Source organism: Epargyreus clarus, unplaced genomic scaffold, assembly GCF_041222505.1.
Source record: "Epargyreus clarus isolate Ecla_fem2 unplaced genomic scaffold, WU_Ecla_fem_2.2 ptg000016l, whole genome shotgun sequence".
In the NCBI taxonomy this organism is placed as follows: domain Eukaryota; kingdom Metazoa; phylum Arthropoda; class Insecta; order Lepidoptera; family Hesperiidae; genus Epargyreus; species Epargyreus clarus.
Window position 1 is genome coordinate 5,989,400 of NW_027332224.1, and position 21,791 is coordinate 6,011,190.

At 37.9% G+C, this 21,791-nt stretch overlaps 1 protein-coding gene across 1 annotated transcript in view; it reads left to right on the forward strand.

Annotated features, from left to right (window-relative positions):
- Nucleotides 1-19,562, forward strand: part of LOC140748598 (uncharacterized) — a 55,434-nt gene extending 35,872 nt beyond the window's left edge. The window contains exons 5-20 of the mRNA XM_073081432.1: nucleotides 3,296-3,630; nucleotides 4,632-4,946; nucleotides 5,427-5,565; nucleotides 6,000-6,151; nucleotides 6,602-6,740; nucleotides 9,137-9,318; nucleotides 11,255-11,390; nucleotides 12,460-12,621; nucleotides 13,079-13,167; nucleotides 13,467-13,931; nucleotides 14,810-14,926; nucleotides 15,526-15,592; nucleotides 16,143-16,243; nucleotides 16,920-17,087; nucleotides 17,624-17,759; nucleotides 18,105-19,562. Of these exons, the coding sequence (XP_072937533.1) occupies nucleotides 3,296-3,630; nucleotides 4,632-4,946; nucleotides 5,427-5,565; nucleotides 6,000-6,151; nucleotides 6,602-6,740; nucleotides 9,137-9,318; nucleotides 11,255-11,390; nucleotides 12,460-12,621; nucleotides 13,079-13,167; nucleotides 13,467-13,931; nucleotides 14,810-14,926; nucleotides 15,526-15,592; nucleotides 16,143-16,243; nucleotides 16,920-17,087; nucleotides 17,624-17,759; nucleotides 18,105-19,221 (3,820 nt within the window). The 3' untranslated portion in view covers nucleotides 19,222-19,562. The remainder of the gene's footprint in view (nucleotides 1-3,295; nucleotides 3,631-4,631; nucleotides 4,947-5,426; nucleotides 5,566-5,999; nucleotides 6,152-6,601; nucleotides 6,741-9,136; nucleotides 9,319-11,254; nucleotides 11,391-12,459; nucleotides 12,622-13,078; nucleotides 13,168-13,466; nucleotides 13,932-14,809; nucleotides 14,927-15,525; nucleotides 15,593-16,142; nucleotides 16,244-16,919; nucleotides 17,088-17,623; nucleotides 17,760-18,104) is intronic.
- Nucleotides 19,563-21,791: the final 2,229 nt, after the last annotated feature.

The following is a 21,791-nucleotide window of genomic DNA, read 5'->3' on the forward strand; positions in this document are numbered from 1 at the left end:
GGCAGGTAGCTGATGTAATAAGGAGTAACTTAGGCTACTTATATTTTAGAACTAGCTGTGCCCCTGTTTCTTTTTAACGCGGGTGAAATCGCGGAGCAAAGCTAGTCTTAACTAATATTATCGATTCGAATGTGAGTTTTTTTGTTTGTTACACTTTCACGTCTTGACTACATAACCGAGTGTCATGATATTTTGGGTTCTAAAAAGTACATAGGGTATCTTTTATATTTGAGCCTAACGATACAGCAGACGTGCTACCTGATGGAAAGTAGTCAACATCGCCTATGCATATTTGCAACACCAGAGGAGTCGCTATGCATCGCCGGCTTGAAGGAGAGCTCTTTTTGCACCTTTTTTGAAGAGCCCCATGTCATAGCGCTCCGGGAATACCTCGGGAGGAACTTCATTCCACATCTTGCACGTTCGTGGCAAGAACGTTAGCGCAAACCGTGGAGGACCGCCATGAGTCCAGTTGGTGTGGATGGAACTTCATCCTTCGGCGAGTGGTGCGATGAAGGAAGGGTGATGTAGGCACCAGATCGAACAGTTCCTCAGAACATACACCATTGTAAAGCCGGTAGAACACACAGAGGGAACCTATGTCGCTCCGCAAACTTATAAGGTTCTAACCGATCGTAAATCAGATCGTTGACGATTTGGACTGCGTGTTTCTGCATTGAGTCAATCGGTTAAGTGGGTACCTTTTACCCAGGGAAAAAGAATAATTCCCAAGGGATAGAAATACTTCTGACTGCGAGCGAAGTCGCGGCTAAAAGCTAGTAGTTAAATAAATTTAATTGAGTGTCAACCCTATTTACTGACAATACATGACACTTTTTGCCTCTGCACATTTTTATCACAATCTCACATACTGACAACACTCTTAGCATTTTTATATGTGATGCAACAAAAATGAATTTTATTTCATCATCGTCGACGTATTTGTCCCACCGGCCACGGGTCTCTCAAAGTGAGAGTTTAGGCCATAGTCCACCACGCTGGCCAAGTGCGGATTGGTAGAATACACACTCTTCAGATTCAACCAATTCGATTCACCTTTGAGCTTACCAATTTACACTTGGCCAGCGCGGTGGATTACGTTACTAAGGCGATTTTGATAAAAACTAAATAATTACTTTTTCAAAATATATTTTCCCTAGCCGGCAATCGAACGAGTTCATTTAAAAAAAAATACGCTGTCATATTCCACTATCTGATAGTGTCGCTTATAAGGATCAAATTCTGGAAAGTAATGTTATGTGATAAATTAAAGGAAAAGGAAAATTTTGAAGAAAATAGGTACATATTTTTTCATTCATTGGCATACTAATCCTTAAGGATTATACATAACGAGCTTTTGCCTGCGGCTTCGCTCGCGATACGAAGTAATATTTTCATCCCCTTGGGGGTAGAATTGATCAAAATCCTTTCTTAGCGGATGCCTACGTCATAACATCTACCTGCATGCCAAATTTCAGCCCGATCCGTCCAGTGGTTTGGGCTGTGCGTTGATAGATCACTATGTCAGTCAGTCACCTTTGAGTTATATATATTTAGATATATGAATTGTCTATGTGTGCTGATATATCTATGTGTGCTACAATATCGTTGTAATATTGACCTTCAATCTGATCTCATTTAAACAGCATACAATTTTTAGATCTCTATATAGTTTCGTCTTCCATACACACCTATTATTGTTAGTACAGAGATGGACTTAGCAGTATTTTAATTTTATTACTTAACCATCAAAATGTATTTATTGCTTTCTTTTCTAAACACTTTTGACGGCTCACTTAAAAATAAAGCGACTTATATGAGGTGAAAAAAATATGTTACAAAAAAATTTTAATGGATTTATGTATATATAAAAAAATTGCCGGTTGTTATAATATATAACTTTATTTAAATAAACATTGTAAATATTAGTACAGTTATTACAAGTAAGTATTTCATTACGCTTGAAAATTACGAGTATGTAGGAGCTTAAACAAAGATTATAATTATTAAGAAGATTATGATTATCTCCTATTAAGCTTCGCAATAGCGTTTCTCAGCTAACGAGACGATTTATCTTGTTTTATCTATATCTTTCATTTGACATGACATTGAAATCTTTCTTGTCTTATTTCCTACAAACACAATTTAATTAATTTTCAAAAATAAATTTATTTTACAAATGAAAATGATTTTATCGACCTTTTTGTTTTTTTTCAATGGTTAGGTTATTTTTAATATTTCTATTATTCACATACAAATTATCATTATTATTTACTTGCATACATCTAAACTGATTAAATTAGAAACATAATTATAACGCTTTCTACACTCACAGCCCCACACTAAGATTCCCTGTGTTGTGGGTGCTATGGACACACATAGAGACAAATACACAAACACCCAGACCCAGAATCAGAAATCTAAATTCATCATTTAGAAATCTGTCTGACCGGGGATCGAACCCGGGACCCGTCGCGCGTCAGACCGGCATGGTGACCACTCCGCCACGCGGGTCGTCAAATTATGATCCTACTATATTACTATCTGTATATTTTTTACTTCTTTAAATCCTTATTTTTTCCAAAATAGATTTACGTTTATTATTGATAATATCCAAAAGCTCAATCCGTTTATTGTTGCTATCATGTAAAATAAATAAAAGGATAGTAAAAGAATAATCAAAACATTAACATTATCCAACCAATCTACAATCACTATATAATACTTCCGTTTGAATCCGGCCCTGTCCACACGCAAGGTAACAGCACAATGCTGATGTTTCGTTCAGATTGAGACGAGGTCGTGTGTGACAGGTACCTAACGTTATCTTGTCTACGTTTTTATGTTATTGTTTACTCTAAACCCTTTTCCGTACTGTACCCTTAGTATGAGTTTTTACTTTTACAAAAATGACTGTTTTTATATTTGTTTACGTATTTGGCCATACATTTCCAATTCCCCTAGCAGGCTGTATCAGTACCCTTACCATGAGTTTTTACTTTTCGACAAATATGACTGTTTTGGTATTTGTTTACGTATTGGCCCATACTATTTCCAAGTTCTGACACAATCCGTTAGGGGCGCTGATTGGAATTTGTATGGGCAAATACGTAAACAAATACCAAAACTGTCATATTTGTCGAAACGTAATAACTCCTGGTAAGGGTACTGATACAGTCGGCTAGGCTACTGATACAGTCGGCTAGGCTAGGCCTTTTGAAGTTTTCTCCCTCGAAAATAAAAAAAAGGCTATCACTTCTGTATGTCTCTATAACCCTCTTATGATTTTTTTCAGATTAGACCCCTCCTTCCGGGGCAAGGGCCTCTGCGAGTTGATGACGAAACCCATAGAGGCCTTCAATCTCCATGAGGACTTCGTGGACGACAAGGACTACGACTTCTATGAGCTCGACCGGAATAGCTTGGAACCTCACTGCCTGGACACTCTACGCGGACCAGGGCTCTTGCACTCTGGTTACCTGTCGTCCAAACCCAGTGGCTCGGAGAGATGGTCGGATAGATCAGATTGGTATGAGGGTTACAGAGGGTATAAATACCAGGATGAGAGGAGGGTAAATAGGTACTCCAATAGGAGATATGAAGATCGATTCTTTGTTCCCTATCAGATTGGTACGTTTGAAATTTTTTTAATTTTATCTTTAACCTAACGATAAGGGAGACGGGCTACCTGGAAAGCAGTCACCGTCGCCTATAGACATTTGCAACACCAGAGGAGTCGCCAATGCATCGCCGGCTTTGAAGAAGAGCTCTTTTTGCACCCCTCTTGAAGAGCCACATGCCATAGTCCTGAGGGAATACCTCAGGAGAAGTTCAATCTACATTTTGCACGTACGCAGCAAAAATGACCGTGCAAACTTTTTGAGTATTTCTTGGTGCCACAAAACGTCACATAAAAATGATATAAATAGATTAATAAAATAATGGAAATTAATAAATTCATACTCTTACAAGAAAACAAAATATAATTGTTTTGAAGGTGGTATTCTACCAGCTTTGTGGTTCCACTCTGGTGGCAGCACTGTCACATTTCTACTTTTTTTTTATAATAGACGAGCATGCAGTCCACCTGATGGTAAGTGGCTACTGCCGCCCATGGACATCTGTAATCAACCCCAGATAGGATTAGATATTCCTGATGTCGGCCACAGATGCGCCGCTACCCCTGAGGACTAAGCTGGAACGCCTCGGAAAAGTCTGTCTCCCTTACCACACCCTTCAAACCGGAACACAGCAGCGTTTAACACTGCTGTTATTAGGTAGAAATAGGTGTGGCGGTGGTGCCGCCGGAGTCGAACCACAAAGTGTTCTACCACCTTCAAAGTACTTAGTAATAGCAATGTTAAGCGCTGCTGTGTTCTGGCTTGAAGGGTGTGGTAAGGGAGACACTTTTCAGAGGCGTTCCAGCTTAATCCTCAGCGGTAGCGCATCTGTTGCCAATCTCAGGTATAATCCTATTTGGAGTTGATTCCAAATGTTCAAAGGCGGCAGTAGCCACTTACCATCAGGTGGACTGTATCCTCGTCTGCTGTTCCTCTGTTATAAAAAAAAGTATTGTCATTCCTTTTTACATTTTAATAACCAATCACCTAATTTTATTTGATTTTTTTAAGGAGTCAGTCGAGCTAACACCGACGAGAATTGGGGGCAATATGGCGGCACATACGGTAGCTATGACAGCTACTACAAGGACAGGAATGACCACCATAAGTCCATGAACCATTGGCGGCTAGCTGACGAGAGGACTTACCATGGTGTGAAACCTTATGGGGATAATACAGAGTTCAATTACCATAGCCTAGCGAAGAGTAGGGCATGGGATAATCAGGTGTACGGGAACTCCTGGAAGAGATGGGGAGGCTGGGATTCTTTGGAGCCGGCGAAGGTTTTCATCGCTGAAGGCAGGAGTGATGAAGTGCCAGTTAAAGGTAACTTCAATTCTGAATTAATGTTACTTAAAAATAATTGGAAAGTGCGAGTCGTACTCCTACATCGGAGGGTTCCGCGCCACCCATTTTATTTATAGTATATATTATCACAGAAGCCATAGAAGTAAATGCATTGTAAACATTTTAACTGTGTACCTATTACGGTTCAATAGATAAAGCGAAAAATGCCGTAAAATAGCCCTTTCTTGTATGACGACCTCCCTTTATCTTCAAGATTTTTTTATTTTTGGTAATCGTTGTTATAGCGGCCTCTTTTATGCATCCTCTTTAAAAATTCCAAGTGTCTAACTATTATGGTTCAGTAGGTAGAGCCCCGTGACAGACGGACAGACAGACAGACGGACATACGGACAGACAGCGAAAGCTTAGTAATAGGGTTGCGTTTTACCCTTTGGGTACGGAACCCTAAAAAGTACTATAATTTCAAAAAGTATGTAAAACAATGTTTTACACTTTCAGATTGTTCGTCGCGACGTCGTCCCGGCATGTCGTTGGGGTCGGGTGCGATCCGACGCTCCCTGTTCGCAAGGAACGTCGTTGAGTGTGAAGCGGCTTGCTTCGGGGAAACAGAGTTTAAATGCGTTTCATATAGTTACAGGTAATTTTATATCTGTTTTTTGCATAAAAATTGGTATCTTATAGACGAGTCCTTATATGTATTTCCAAATAAAGCAGCACCCTAAATATTTCCAAAAACTGTCGATCTACTCGTTAAATTAATATATATATTAAGAATATTAAGCGATTTGTCACATATTACAAAAATAAATAAAAAAATGACAAATAAATTTGTCATTTGAAAAAAAATGACAAATAAATTTGTCATTTTTTTTCAAACTATGTATCTTAAGTTAGTAAGAAACTCGTAGGCGTTAAAACAAAATTAAAAGAATACGTGATTTAAATTTACCACGTTTTGTCAAACTATCTTATACGAGTAATTTGGTACAGGTACAAAAAATGAACAAAAAAGAATTGAAAAAAAAATCTTTGACAAATCATACTGGCCTGAAATATTTCACCTCTCCACAGATACTCAAGTTCCCATGGTATAGACAACTGCTTCTTGAGCGAGCGGCCCTACAAAGGGCTGGAGATGTCAGCTGACAGTGGCTCTGATGTCTACGCGATGCCACAAGACCAAGGGTGTGGCACTGTCAGCAAGCAGCCCTGGGTTGAAAGTGGTATGTAGGAAGCGCTTTTTTATAATTTAGCAGAAGAAGATCTATCGTCTACTGAAGAAGATCTATCGTCGCAGAAGAGTTGTTGTCTGAAACTATTGTCTCAGCTCAAGGCTTGTGTATATGAAAGTACCGTACCAAAAACAGTGGATGCGTAGACTTCATATACCTTTGTGACCAGAATATCAACCCCAGACAAACTGAAATACAGAAGTTCATACCACTAGACTAACACAGCTTAATGCAAGATAAATACATTTCATTTAATTTCAATTTATTTCATTACATTACATTTCAATACATAACATTGCATTTTATTCCATTCTGTTACACTTCATTCCATTACGGTTCATTGCATTTCATATCATTACATTTCGTCTCAATATACCACTTTTTATTCCATTCCATCACATCCCATTTCATCTCATTACATTCCATTACGTTTGATTTCAGAATGTTTCTGGCACGTGCGTTCTGGAGCCGCTGTGGGGGGGACGGCGGTGCGCGCGGCGCTGACGGTGGCGGGGCTCGGCGCGTGCGAGGCGGAGTGTATACGGGCTCATGCGTTCTTCTGTAGAGGGTTCAGCTTTAGGTAAGTGGCTTAAACACTTCTTAGATTGTACAGCCCGTGCCAAATTGCTAGTCTGCTCTGAAGTTTTTGCGCGCAGGTTTAGTTAGCATATACTCGTAATGTACAATGTGTAATGCAGCTGTGTACCCGTGGGCCAGAGTGGGCAGCGGAGTGATAAATATGCGGACTAGGGAGCGAGTGAAAAGGCAGCTGACTATTAACGCACTGCTGTATTTTCGTAAAACACCGGTGGTGGTGGTGGGCGCAGCCACGCACACATGCATACTACACTACACATAAACAACACTGAGGGTGCCGGGGGGGTCCCACGATGTTATCATCCCGCTAATATCTACAATTTGCTATTGTGACGCGACTCGTTTCTACATTCGGAGCGGATTAGCAGTTTGGCGCGGACTCTACCAAGGTAAAAGTAGAGTCAGGCGCAGTCTCAAGGATCACAGAGGTCACAAAACTATTGAGTCCCATTTGTCAGTTATTTTTTTATGAGAAAACCCTTCATGGATTCCCCTCTGCCGCGGGGGAGCAATAGACGATATGCCGGACTTTGTAAAGTTTTCTAACGCGTTATAAATGTATATTTTAATATTTTTTACAATCAATATTACAAAAATGGTCAACATCCCACACCCTCCACACCGCACCCTTCAAATCAAAATACAGCAGAACTTAACACTGCTGTTATAACAGAAATAGGTGTGGCGGTGGTGCCGTCGGAGTCCAACCACAGGATTCTACCACCTTCAATCTAACCATCGTAAATTTCAGACCAGAAATGACTTTTAAATCAAAGATATTTAATTACTTATTAATTGAGATTAACTCAATGATTTAGATCTAAGTTTAATAATTATAAACTACGTAATTTAATCGGTAATGGAACAAATTTTGAAATAACCAGCAAAAAATATAACTGTTTTATGAAAATCGATAATATTTTATATAACGTTAAGTAATATTTATTTTATAAAAGTTCACAGTAAAATTACATTATAAGTAATGTTATGAGACGAATTGAACATTTATATAAAAAGTTAATGCAATTTTACTGGATTGTATTCGTATCGATTCGGTAATTTAAAATTTATGCTTCACTGAGCTTATGTGTCAAATTCATAGACCAAATATATAAGTACTTCAATACATTATTGTCCCACTGCTGGGCACAGGCCTCCTCTCAGATTGAGAGATTTAGGTTTTAAAGGTGGTAGAACACTCTGATGGCAGTGATAGCCTAGTGGTTAAGAAACTCGACCTCTCGATCGAGGGGTCCGAGGTTCAAATTCCACCTCTGATTTTTGGAAGTTATGTGCGTATTAGAAAATAATTATCACTTGCTAAACGGTGAAGGAAAACCTTTTGAGGAAACCTCATACCTGAGAGATATATAAAAAAATCTTAACGGTATGTCAAGTCTATCAGTTCGCACTTGGCCAGCGCGGTGTACTATGGCCACCGGTATGGCGCGGTAGATAATAATGGGTTGATGATGATTATTGTCCCACTGCTGGGCACGGGTCTCCTCTCAGATTGAGAAATTAAGGTTTTAAAGGTGCTAGAACTCTATGGTTCGACTTTGGCACCACCGCTACATCTATTTCTGTTATAACAGCAGTGTTAAGCGCTGCTGTGTTCCGGTTTGAAGGGTGTGGTAAGAGACATACTTTTTTGAGGCGATCCAGCTTAGTCCTCAGGGGTAGCGCTTCTGTGACCGACCTCAGATGGGAAACTAATCTTGTCTGAGTTTGACTGCATATATCCATGGGCGGCAGTAGCTACCTTTCATGAGGTGGATTGTATGCTCATCTGCTACTTCTATATTATATAGTCACATGAAATAGTCCACCGCGTTGACCGAATGCGGATTGGTAGACTTCATACAACTTTGAGAACTTTACTTAAAGAACTCTCATGTGCGCGATTTGCATACGACATTTTCCTTCTGCATTATAGCAAGTAAGATATTTAATTAATAATACACACATAAATTTAAAAAATCAGACGTACTTGCTTGGAATTCGAACCTCGGATCCCTCGATCGAGACGCCGAGTTTCACAACCACTAGGCTATCACTGCTTTTAGGTTTAAAGAATTTTATTGTCTAAAGAAATAACAAAATTTCACTTATAAGACAAACTTAAGCTAAAACAGTAAGATAACTTCAGTAAGCGTGCTTATAAATACATAATGAGTTACTCTAATTAAATTTCAATATTTTAATGACGTGCGCTAGTGCTTCCTTTTTAAATGTATTTATATTTTTATTGTTTTTTATGGTTTTACCTTTTTTTGATGAGTTTCAATTACGACGCCTAAATTTATTAAATTTGGTGAATGTGAACTTTTAATTTGATGTTAAAGTAACTCAAAAATAAATAAAAGTACTATTCAACAGGTTCGATTCCCCGTCAATCGGTGATGACCTCGAGAACTGTATCCTGACGTCGACACCGCCCACCTCGCTGGACACTGGGCGTGGGCTGCGGCCCACTGCTGGGCACGAGCTGTACGCGCGAGGCAACTATGGGAGAGGTTGCGAACCGGCTCTTTATGATGATGTCCATTATAGAGATACTCGTAAGTATAATTAAAGAATTTTTTTATAATATAGGAGTAGCAGACGAGCTTGCTGTCCACCTGATGGTAAACTACTGCCGCCCATGGACATCTGTAATCAACGTCAAATAGGATTAGATTCCTACCTGAGGTCAGCCACAGATGCGCCGCTACTCCTGAGAACTAAGCTGGAACGCCTCGGAAAAGTCTGTCTTCCTTACCACACCCTTCAAATCAGAACACAGCAGCTTAACACTGCTGTTAATAGACAGAAATAAGTGTGGCGGTAAAGCAGTTTTGCGTTTTAGACAGATCCATTCGGTGGTAGGTTCTGATGGCGGCCTATTATTGCAACCATCAGAAGTGGTAATGCATGGTGGCTTCAGGTACATGAAGCTTGGAGGTGTTTCGACTCCAACGGCACCACCGCCACATCTATTTCTGTCTCAGATAAGCAGTGAGCAGTGAGCGCTGCTGTGTTCTGCTTTGAAAGGTGTGGTAAGGAAGATATACTTATCCGAGGAATTCAAGCTTAGTTCTCAAGAGTAGCGGCCGATGTATAGCCGACCTGAGACAGTACTCTAATCTTATCTGGGGTTGATAACAGATGTCCATACCGCAGAAGCTTTACCATCAGGTGGACTGCATGCTCGTTCACTCCATTCTTTACTATCTTCTAAATACGAGTATATATAACTCAAAGGTGACTGACTGAGATAGTGATCTATCAACGCACAGCCCAAACCACTGGACGGATCGGGCTGAAATTTGTCATGCAGGTAGATGTTATGACGTAGGCATCCGCTAAGAAAGGATTTTGATCAATTCTACCCCCAAGGGGATAAAATAGCGGATGCAAATATTACTTCGTAACGCGAGCGAAGCCGCGGGCAAAAGCTCATTTCAAATAAAGTTTCTGGTTTAAAATCAACGAAGTATATAATAACGTAATGTAGACAAGATTTCTAGTTCAAGAAAAACAACTTTTCAATGTAATATGTATGTAATTTTCTACACGCATTCGCCATGTACCTTGCAATTATAACTTGAGTGACGTTAGATTTCCTAGAGAAAAACGAATACCGACTCGTTAAGAATGTTGTCATTATGGTATGTAACATACTTATATGACACACTAACATATATGATACGCGAAGGCGGTAGAACCCTTTCTGGTTCGACTCCGGCGGCACCACCACCACACCTATTTCTGTTATAACAGCAGTGTTAGGCGCTGCTGTGTTCCGGTTTGAAGGGTGTGGTAAGGGAGACAGACTTTTCCGAGGCGTTCCAGCTTAGTCCTCAGGGGTAGCGGCGCATCTGTGGCCGACCTCAGGTAGGAATATCTAATCCTATCTGGGGTTGATTACAGATGTCCATGGGCGGCAGTAGCCACTTACCAGCAGGTGGACTGCATGCTCGTCTGCTACTCCTATATTATAAAAAAATACATATATCAAATATTTTCTTACTAATATAGATGTGGGTTAGAATGGCAACCTTTCTTTCAACGCATTTAATCGTAAATGATTTAAATTCCGGCGAGGGCTTTTTTAGGGTAGGTACCATACCCAAAGGGTAAAAACGGTACTCTATTACAGAGCCTCTATCTCTTATACCGTAATAAATTGACCCTTGATTTTTACTGAGTATGCATAACGACGGCCGCTATAACAACACATACTAAAAATTAAAAAAAAAAACCTTGAAAATAAATGGGAATCGTTATAAAATAAACCTTTAATTTTTTTTTTGGTATTTTCGCTTTATTTATCGTAATAGGTTCAGATCATTTTTTTACAATACATTCACTTTTATGGCCGCTATGATGATAAATACTAAAAATAAAAAAAATAATAAAAAATTGTAGTACGGACTCCTCCGTTTTCGAGTTCAACTTACACTTCGCCAACTATTAGATTTATGTGCCATTTTACAAAAACTTTTACTTTTACAGAATGTTATCTGAAGTACGATAATGCAGCGAAACTGACAGGGAATGCCGTCAGAGGGCAGGCAAGGGTGAAGGACGAAAGGGCCTGTGGCTCTGCCTGTACTGACGCACCGTTTAGATGCTTGAGTTTCTCCTTCAGGTATACATTTTTTAGTTTTTGGTACTTCAATTTCTTAATTGCGCGTAAGGTTGCAACCAATCCAAAGTTTGAAGGTAGTTGAAGCCTTTGGTTCGGCTCCGGCGGCACCAGCGCCACACCTATTTCTTAATAACAGCAGTGTTAAGCGCTGCTGTGTCCTAGTTTGAAGGGTGTGGTAAGGGAGACATACTTTTCCGAGACATTACAGCTTAGTTCTCAGGGATAGACCGCCCATGGACATCTGTAATGAACCCTAAATTAGATTCGATTCCTACATACGATCGGTCACAGATGCGCCGCTAACCCTGAAGACTAAGCTGGAATGCCTCGAAAATTATAACTCCATTACCACCCTTTAAACTTCAACACAGCAGCGCTTAACACAGCTGTTTTTAGACAGAATTAGATGTGGCAGTGCCGCTGTAATCAAACCATAGTGAGTTCTACTACCTTTTTTTTATATTATATTATAAGAGTAGCAGACGAGCATGCAGTCCACCTAATGATAAGTGGCTACTGCCGCCCATGGACATCTGTAATCAACCCCAGATAGGATTAGATATTCCTACCTGAGGTCGGCCACAGATGCGCCGCTACCCCTGAGGACTAAGCTGGAACGCCTCGGAAAAGTCTGTCTCCCTTACCAACTTACCTTTAACCTTGAATTAAATACAATTTACATACATTAATATTAATTTTATATAATTGATTAATTTTACTTTATATAAATATTGACATTATAATGATATGAACTTATTAAAATGTAATAATGATGTATTTTCCATTTTATATGAACAATGACGATTCTAAGTTAAGATAAATATAAGCTAATGTGAATGTATTTCATTGCAATGCCCTAGCAGGGTACATGCATGTTCGAATACCCTATTTGTAACATCATAATTATGTACTGTATGCATGAGCAATAAAAAAATCAATTTGAATTTGAATTTTCAAATAATTAACAAGGAATATTTTTGGAATTGCACCTCTAAAATTTAAAGCTCTACCATCACCATTACCCAAGCAACCTTATCAAACATATTTCACTTATAAATTCTATTTCTAGAAGCACAGCGCCACCAGAAAAAGAAAACTGCCTACTATCAGAAATACGTTTATTCGATCTGCAAAGGGGTGTGGACTATGAACATTCTGCGGATGACTGGCTCTTCGCCTTCGATCTGTTTAATGGCCAGTGCTGGAGGAAGGTGCATGGGAAGGAGTATGAGTAAGTTTTGTATATCTTTCACTGTTAAGTTTCTCATCTTATTTATCTTCTTTTGTACATTCTTTATTCCAATATTATTTTGTTTCCATCGTTTCTTTTACATTTTTGTTGCTCATTATTTTTTTCTTTCTTTTTTATTCCCTCTTTTCTATCTGCTTTTCTCCGCTTCATAATCGATCTGTCCATTGATTATTTCTTTTACTGACAAATCTAATTTTTAATCGACTTCATCGTATTATTAATCCACCTCGAATTTGTAAACAAATAAATTTTAATTACTCTTTTTCACAAGACAAATTATTTTTCTTCCTTCTTCTCTTCTTTGTTATACTCTTATTTTTCATTTAATACACAATTTCTTTTTTCTATCTTTTATTCTTCTCTGTTTATCTAATAGTTGATTATTTCTTTATATTTTATAACAATATGTTTATGTGACAACATTATTGTTTTTCAGCGTACCAACGTTAGAAGTACCTCGGCCGCTCTCAGCACCAACTGCTGATGAGCACTATCCACCTTCAGGACCTGATCTACCACCACCAGGTAAGATTCTTCGGTTAATGTTTCCAAAATTAACGTATATCGGCTTCTATAGACTGAGAAACAATAAAGTAGTAAGTCTCATTTTACATTTAGACTTAAGTGGACTATCACACCTTTTTCTATTTTTTAGCAGCTTTGCATTACTTTCTTATTTTTGAATATTAATAAAAAGTAACAAAAAGAGATATAAAAAATAATCAACTAGTAAACAGTAATAAAATATTTTTTTTTCATAAGCAAGAGTAAAATACGAGTAAAGTCACGTTTTGTACGAGTAATTTCCTGTTTTTTTTTACCAGAAACCTACATACCATCAGGGCCGTCTGGACCAGGCTTTCCTTCAGCACCAGAAGACATACCAAAACCGTATATACACGAACGACCAGCCTTCAAACCTTTCGCTCCAGGACCAAGTGGACCTGTCTCCAAGCCCGGGTACCCTGAACTCCCGTCTGCTCCAAGTGGACCTGGCTTCAGACCATATTTAGACAGTGATAAACGACCCATTGAATACCCTGGACATCTTCCACCTTCAGCTCCAAGTGGCCCAGGGTTCAGACCTTATTTGGATAAGCCTGTAGAACCTTATCCTTCAGGATATGATGGACCAAAGTATAAGCCATATCCGGATTCCAGGCCGAAGTATAAGCCACCGCCTCCAGTGTATAAACCAGGGTATCCCCCACAATCTAGACCCCAGCCAGAACCAGGGTATCCTGGAAGACCAAATAGACCAATTTATGGAGATAGAGAAGACAATGAGAGTAAGTTTTATCACCATTTTAGTATTTTGTTTTAGTTTGCATAATTTGTTTAAGGGAACAATTTTGGCTCTTGTAATGATGGTTTATGTAGGGATCCAACTAACTCAACCGGTAAGTGGCTACTGCCGCCCATGGACATCTGTAATCAACCCCACATAGGATTAGATATTCCTACCTGAGGTTGGTCACAGATACGCCGCTACCCCTGAGGACTAAGCTGGAACGCCTCAAAAAAGTCTGTCTCCCTTACCACACCCTTCAAACCGGAACACAGCACCGCCTAAGCTGTTATTAGGCAGAAATAGGTGTGGTGTGGTGCCGCCGGAGTCGAACCACAAAAGGTTCTACCACCTTCACAATGTCGTCGTAGACCTATCATCGTCCTACTGCTGGGCATGGGAGGCTTAGTTTCATTCACTATTTTTTACCTTTTTAACCTTCGATCACTAATAAGAACTAGATACACAATCCCATACAAAAATTAACTTCAAAAGTGGCGTCAAACGTGTTTATAAAATTCTAAGCGACAGAATCTAAAATTAATGCAAAATCAACCTTATCTCTATTATTTAAAGGTGTTTTTAAAAGCTGCTTACGAAAAGCAATAAATTTTTACGACATAAGCTAGCTGTCATAAGCTATCGCTTTGACAGGTTTGTGCACCCAAATGTCTATTTGGGTGCTCTTTCCGTCGCGCCGTTTTTTTGTCTTTGATTGTGTATCTAGTTCTTATTAGTGATCGAAGTTTTTAACGCATGTTCCATCTTTAGCTGCGTTATTTTTTATTTGTAGAATAATATTATGTTGAAAAAATCGTTTTCAGGTGCTGACTGCTAAACTATGTACCTAACTGACTTATTTATTTTTTTTATTTCCAGTAATAGCATCATGGCGTCACTACACCGTATCAGGGTTCCCTTGTCGCAAAGGAACCACGTGTGCGCAGAACCAAGTCGCTGGCCACTGGGCCTGTGAACCCGAGGGTGGGGAGATTGGTAAGAGCTTTTTTATTATAATACATGAGGCTCTTCAAAAAAAGGTGCAAAAAGAGTTCTCTTCCAAAGCCGGGGATGCATTGGCGACTCCTCTGGTGTTGCAAATGTCCATAGGCGACGGTGAATACTTTCCATCAGGTAGGACGTCTTCTTTACCATTAGGCTCAAATATAAAAAGTAATAAGAGTAGCAGAGGAGCATGCAGTCCACATGAAGGTAAGGTACTGCCGTATGGACATCTGTAATAAACCACAGATAAGATTAGATTCTTCGCGTACCTGAGGTCGGTCACCGCGACGCTACCACTGAGGACTAAGCTGGAATGCATTGGGAAAGTATGTCTTCCTTACAACCTTCAAACCAGAACACAGTATGTAGCGCTTAACACTGCTGTTATTAGGCAAAAATAGGGGTGACAAGCACTCTACCTTCTTACCTTCTTTTCAACCTTCATCATCATCATCATCATCATCATCAACCCATTACTATCCCACTGCTTTTCAACCTTACTGTGTGACTTCAAAGAAACCTATATTTTTCTTTAGTATTTTTAATAGGTTATCATACTTATATTATTATATCAAGGTGTCTTTTTATAGGTTCATGGGACTATTGCTGTGCTCCTACACACCGTTGTGGTTACAGTGAAGGATTCCAAAAGCCTTGGTAAGTTTCATTCAATTTCCTTCCATCTCTCTTTTTAAAGTTCCGAACTCAAAGGTTTAAAAACGGAATACAAAGACTTCGCTGTCTGTCCGTCTGTCACAGGGCTCTATTACTGAACCGTAATAGATAGACATTTAGCAAAGGGAGATCTCCCGCCGGGATAGGTGATTATGCCTGGAGAGCGGCCGTGCTCCGACAGTCTCAGTTCGGAGCTTGTATATATGCAAGATGTTTAGAAAACTTCGATAGCGTGATTCAACAGCGCCATCTCTTGACGAGTAGCGGAAAGTCGCTACAGACACATGAAATTTTTACGTATGTCTATTGGTGGCCGCTATAACAACAAATAGTAAAAACAAAAACAAATGTCAATTTTGTGGTACGGAACCTTCCATGTAAGAGTTTGACTTGCACTTGGCCAATTTTTGGTTATTCTTTAGTCTTTAATTTTTATTTTTTTAGTTATAATCAGAGTTACTTTTTTATGAATTGTTATTATATATCTCCTCACGCGGTATTTCAATTTTTTTTTAATTTTTGTCTATTACAGGTGTTACGTAGGTCCAGAGAATGACCAGTGGCGACCCTGTAGTGAGAAGTACTATCCCTACCATCAGCATAAGGTTCCTCACCCTTCACAGGTACATAGAGGTAAGTATCCTTATTTATTTAAAAGGTTCTCTTACACTTTTAACTTCATGTAGCTTTAGGCTTATTATTTAATTAGTTCAATTTTGAAGAGACCCTACTTTAATATCAATGGTGCAGAAAGCCAGTTTACTAAAGCTTTAAATATTTATTCTATCCAATGTTTTTCTACTAAATGTCAACTTTTGTCAAAATTGAGATTTTTAGACAAATGTAAATTTTTTAAACTTCCAGTAAAAGCATCATGGATAGCTTAATTATTAATAATGAACAAATTTGATGGAAATCGAAAAAAATGTTCATTCGTAAGACGGAAATAAGGTAATTTTCGTCTTAATTACATAGGAAAGTAATGAATAATAATGTTTCTAAAACATCATCTTTAAAGGTGGAAGAAACCTTTGTGGTTCGACTCCGGCGGCACCACCGCCACACCTATTTCTGTTATAACAGCAGTGTAGCGCTGCTGTGTTCTGGTTTGAAGGGTGTAGTAAGGGAGACATACTTTTCCGAGGCATTCTTAGGCCTCAGGGGTAATGGTCGACCTCAGGTAGGAAAATGTAATCCTATCTAGGGTTGATTAAAGACGTCCATACGGCAGTAGCCACTTACGATCAAGTGGACTGCATGCTCGTCTGCTACTCCCATATTATAAAAAATATCATCTTTTTTATTCCAGATGAAATCCGCCCCCACGCTCCATCCAGACCCCACCGGGAACGCCCTGGATACGGGGATAGAGTGATCCCTGGTCCATACCTCTCTGATGCTGATAGGAAATACTGGGATGAGCTCTACAGGAACGGCCCTCAAGCGTACTATGATAAATATGGAAACCCTTTGCCTGGTAATCGAAAATCTTTTTGACATTTTTTGTGTGTACCTATTTGGTCAGCTGGGACTACTAGTTTTAGCCCTTTTCATATTTAGAAGGGGCCATTATTAGTAATCGAAGGTTTAAATCCGTAGGCACCAGCGTCACCTGTTTCTGTTATAACAGCAGTGTTAAGCGCTGTTGTGTTCTGGTTTGAATATTCTGGTAAGAGACATACTTATTCGAAGTATTCTTACTTAGTCCTCAGGGGTAGCGGCGCATCTGTGGCCGACCTCAGGTGGGAATGTAACTATCTGGGGTTGATTAAAGATACAGGCAGGAGCCATTTACCATCAGGTGGACTGCATGCTCGTCTGCTACTCCCATATTACATAGAAAAAAGACTATGGGATGAGCCATTCTTGTTTTTAGAGAGGGTTTCCAGAAGCAGTGGTGAACAATAATTTGATGAAAAACGAGCTGGTAGAAAGCAGTCACCTATGGACATTTGTAATTTTTGAAGATCCCCATGTTACAGCGCTCTGAGAATAAATAATATGTTCTTCCAGGTTACTCCAGAGTGCCAACAGAGGAGCGTCCATACATAAAATACCGTCAAAATAACCCTAGACCAGGTACCTGGCTTCCAGTGAACCCAGCCCAGGAAGATCTGCCGCCAGGGGCTGGAGAACTTGGAGTACCAAGGTAGAATACTTTTGTTCATTTGTCTCTTCATCATTTGGAAAAACATATTATCCTTATGGATTCAACTAAAGTAGCACTATTGCTTTAACTGCTTCTACCTTCAAACAGTGTAACGTTACTGAATTCTAGTTTCAAATGTACGCAAAAATAATGAGCAACTAACACAAGCCATTAAATACATTTCTCAGTAGTTACAATGCATTAGTGGTATCAGTTAGGATTTAAATCTTACTTGGGATGTATTACAGATATCTACAGATGACCGCGACCTCCATAACCGCACATCGTTCATTTTGGATTACTTTCTTTATTGAAACAAGTAATACTCATGTTTAATATTTTCAGATACTGGCCCGTAGCATACCTCCACAAAGGTCCACCGCCAAACATGACCTACTTCAGATACAACGAAACCTCTACAAATAATAGATATCCAATAAGGGACGATGATCCTCCGAAAGAAAGGTCACCTGAATCCAAATCCAGAAATATTAATAAAGGAAAAGGTAATGACTTGGAATCAAGAACTATTGATGATGATGATAATGATGATATAGAAGACGAACATGATAATAATCAGAGAATAAGAAATAGAACTGATTGTAACAGATATCCTATTACAACAAATAAACCAGAAGTAGTTCCTACTACCTTAAAAGTAGAAATAAAGGAAACAACAACAGAAGTTATAAAAGAAATAGACGATAAAAAAGAGAATGAAACAGAATCCAAAGCTGAAAATGTTAAGGTTGATGAAAAGTATGAAGTTTTAAAGGGAATAGATGATAAACTTGATGATTTTACGACGCCCATAGAAATATTTGACATTGAAGATGTAAAACCTGGTAAGTTGTCAGATTTGAAAACTGTCGAAGCAGAAGAGAAGCAAATCGAAGCGATCGGAAGACTTCTAGCTTCTAGGCGTGGAAGTAAACTAGTACTAGAAAAACGTTCTCAAAAGGACTTGGAAAGCAAAAAAATAGCTTTGGACAAAGATTTCGTTGACTTCAATTTTGGGAATAAATTCCCAACAACGGAACGAAGAGGTATAATTCAAAAAGTATCAAAAGATGACATAGAAAAGGAAAGATTTGGGAATGACAGAAGCTTAGAAGTAAGTGAGACGACTTTCGTGCGGCCACCAAGAGTTTTGAGTACAACAGAGAATATAAGAAAGGCGATAGTTAACGGAAAAGTCTTTTACGACGCGACTATTAGAGATCAAAGAGACTTATTCTCAAATTCGACTCGTAAACCCAAAAGTCTCCGTCTAGAAGAATCTAGAGGACCGTCCGTCATCGCTAATAGCAATGCTAAGAAGAAAGTTGTCAGAGCGAGAAATATAAACCCTATTAGACGAGTTCGAAGGGTTTACAGAAAGAGATACAATCCAGAAGAAGTGAGGAAGAGGCTGCTAGAACGAGAAAGAAGTAAAAATAATACTGACGGATTTAAAAGTTAATTTGTAATACGAATTATTGTAACGTAGGTATAATCATATTAATCTTAGATTAAGTAATTATTGCATTTTTAAGTTACTTTAGGACGAGAAAATTATACATTAATTATAATTACAGTATTTTTCAAGATATATTTGATATTATTTCAGAGTTTTTTATTAGAAAAATAAATGAATGAAAGAAAGAAAATCATTATAATAAAGTTATTATTATTATTCAAGTAAAGTGCAAATAAAATTGGATGAATAAAATAAAATTGCAATAAAATCTTTAAAGACTCAATTGTAATTTTCTAAAATACAAAATTGATAATAATTTGTTTTCTTGCGTTAACATTCATTATTCAAATAATAATTTAATTAATGATGAATAATAATAATCATTTATATCAAAATTATTGTAATTGTCTTTAAGATCATTCTCTAAAAAGTTAATTTAAGGAAGTATTACTATATTTTTATATTTATACTCTAACGGATTGTAAGATTGTCAGTTTGACTCTAAATAATTTCTTATTAGGGTTCCGTACCTAAAAGTTACAAACCCTATTACTAAGCCTCCGCTGTCTCCCCGTCTGTCCGTCTGAAAAATAAATAAAAGTTGAATATAAAAGAAGGTTCCCATATAAGAAATCGCTATTTTCCAGCGTTTTTCGCTTTATCTAATGAACCATAAAAGGTAGACAATTCAAATTTTCGCAATGCATCTACTTCTATGACTGCTATGGTAAGTACTAAAAATAAAAAATAAAACAACGGTTTTAATAATATAATAAATAAAAATGAAACTGACACCCATTGACATATTTTTATGCTGATACCGGATGACATCGTGACTTTTGCAGTTTACTTTGCCGTTACACGAATTTTCGATCAGGCCACGTGTTCTGACGCCAGTTTAACATTTTTTACTCATCACAAAAAGAGCAGAACACTAAAGAAGTTTTCACTTCAAAAATAAACGAAAATTTGGTACGGAACCCTCGATGTGTGAGTTCGACTTGCACTTGGCTGATACATGTTTGAGTTAAACTGACGATGGGTAAAGTAATTTATTTTGTAAACCTAATTTATTATTCTATTTACAGACTTGCGGTCAGTTTAGGATATTTACAGTCCACGTAAAACTGCTAGTCCGCTCTGAATATAGAAATGAATCGCGTTGCCATAGCAAATTGTATGACTACACCTGCTCGCAACAACTTCACAGCGGACTAGCAGTTTGGCGCGGACTATACTTTAAGTTACTAAAGTTACCATACTTTTATATTTTACTGAATAAAATATGTAGCAATTTATTAGCGTTTTATTTCTAGGGTTCAGTACCCGAACAATAAAAACCCTAATACTTCGCTGTCGGTAAGTCTGTCACAGGGCTTTAGCTCTAGAACCGTAATAGATAGACTTGAACACTTGAAAACTTGACATTTTTACTGAGGATGTACAACGTGGTTGCTATAACAATAAATATAGTCCAAAAAACTAAAAAACACGCTTTTATGATAAAAGCAACTAAAATAATCATTATGCATCGTCTGTAAAAAAATCAAGTGTCTATCTATTACGGTTTAAGAGATAAAGCCCTGTGACTCACGAACAGACAGCGGAGGGTTTCGTTTTAGCCTTTGAGTACGGAATCCTAAAAATCATTCTACAAGATGGCATTATAGATATGTTTCAGCACATTTGAGTTATAGGGAAGTAACATTATTATTTTTCAAAACTAAAAATCAATCTAGTAACTTTGCCTGAACACTCCCTAAGGCTTTCTCTCGCCTCGAAAAACGTTAATCCTGAGGATGTTGATAAGGACAATGGTACAAAGTTATTAAAATCGTGTATTGTCATCGGTTTAATTCAAAATTTTGAATTAAACTGCCGTTCAAAGTGGATAGAAATCGGGTTTAAAGATTCCGTTACTTTTACGTACATACATACATATATACAACCCAAGCTAATAAAAGCGTGTTAACAAATACCAAAAAATACTTAAAAAGATATAGGGGTTGACATACAAGAAACCGCTATTTTTCGACACTTTTCGCTTTATCTATTACACTGTAATAGGTAGACAGTTCAAATTTGCACATTGTATTTACTTCTATAACTGTTATGATAACAAGTACTAAAAATAAAAAATAAAAAATTATAATTTAGCGGTACAGAACCCTCCGTTACGAATTCGACACGCACTTGGCCAATTAATATTCTCCTAGTTTCCACCAACCGATAAGAGATGGCGCTGTATGTATTGTATTTAGTTTTAGCTTGAGAAATATTTGAAAACATATTCTTAAGCGATTTTAGTGTTTGACATAAACAAAAATTAATATCATGGGTTAATTTTGTCCCAAAACTCCATTACAGTCTTAAATTGTAAAATACTTACTAAAAATTCTTACTAAGAATACTAAAAAGTCGTTGTTACATTAAAATCATTCGGCAATTAGATGTTAGAGACTTTCTTTTAAAAGCTTTTTTATAAAATATCAAAAGTAGTGTTTAAAAATACTAATTGAAACATACTAATTAAATTAATGAGGCAATAATTTTATTAAATGCTTTCAAAAGAT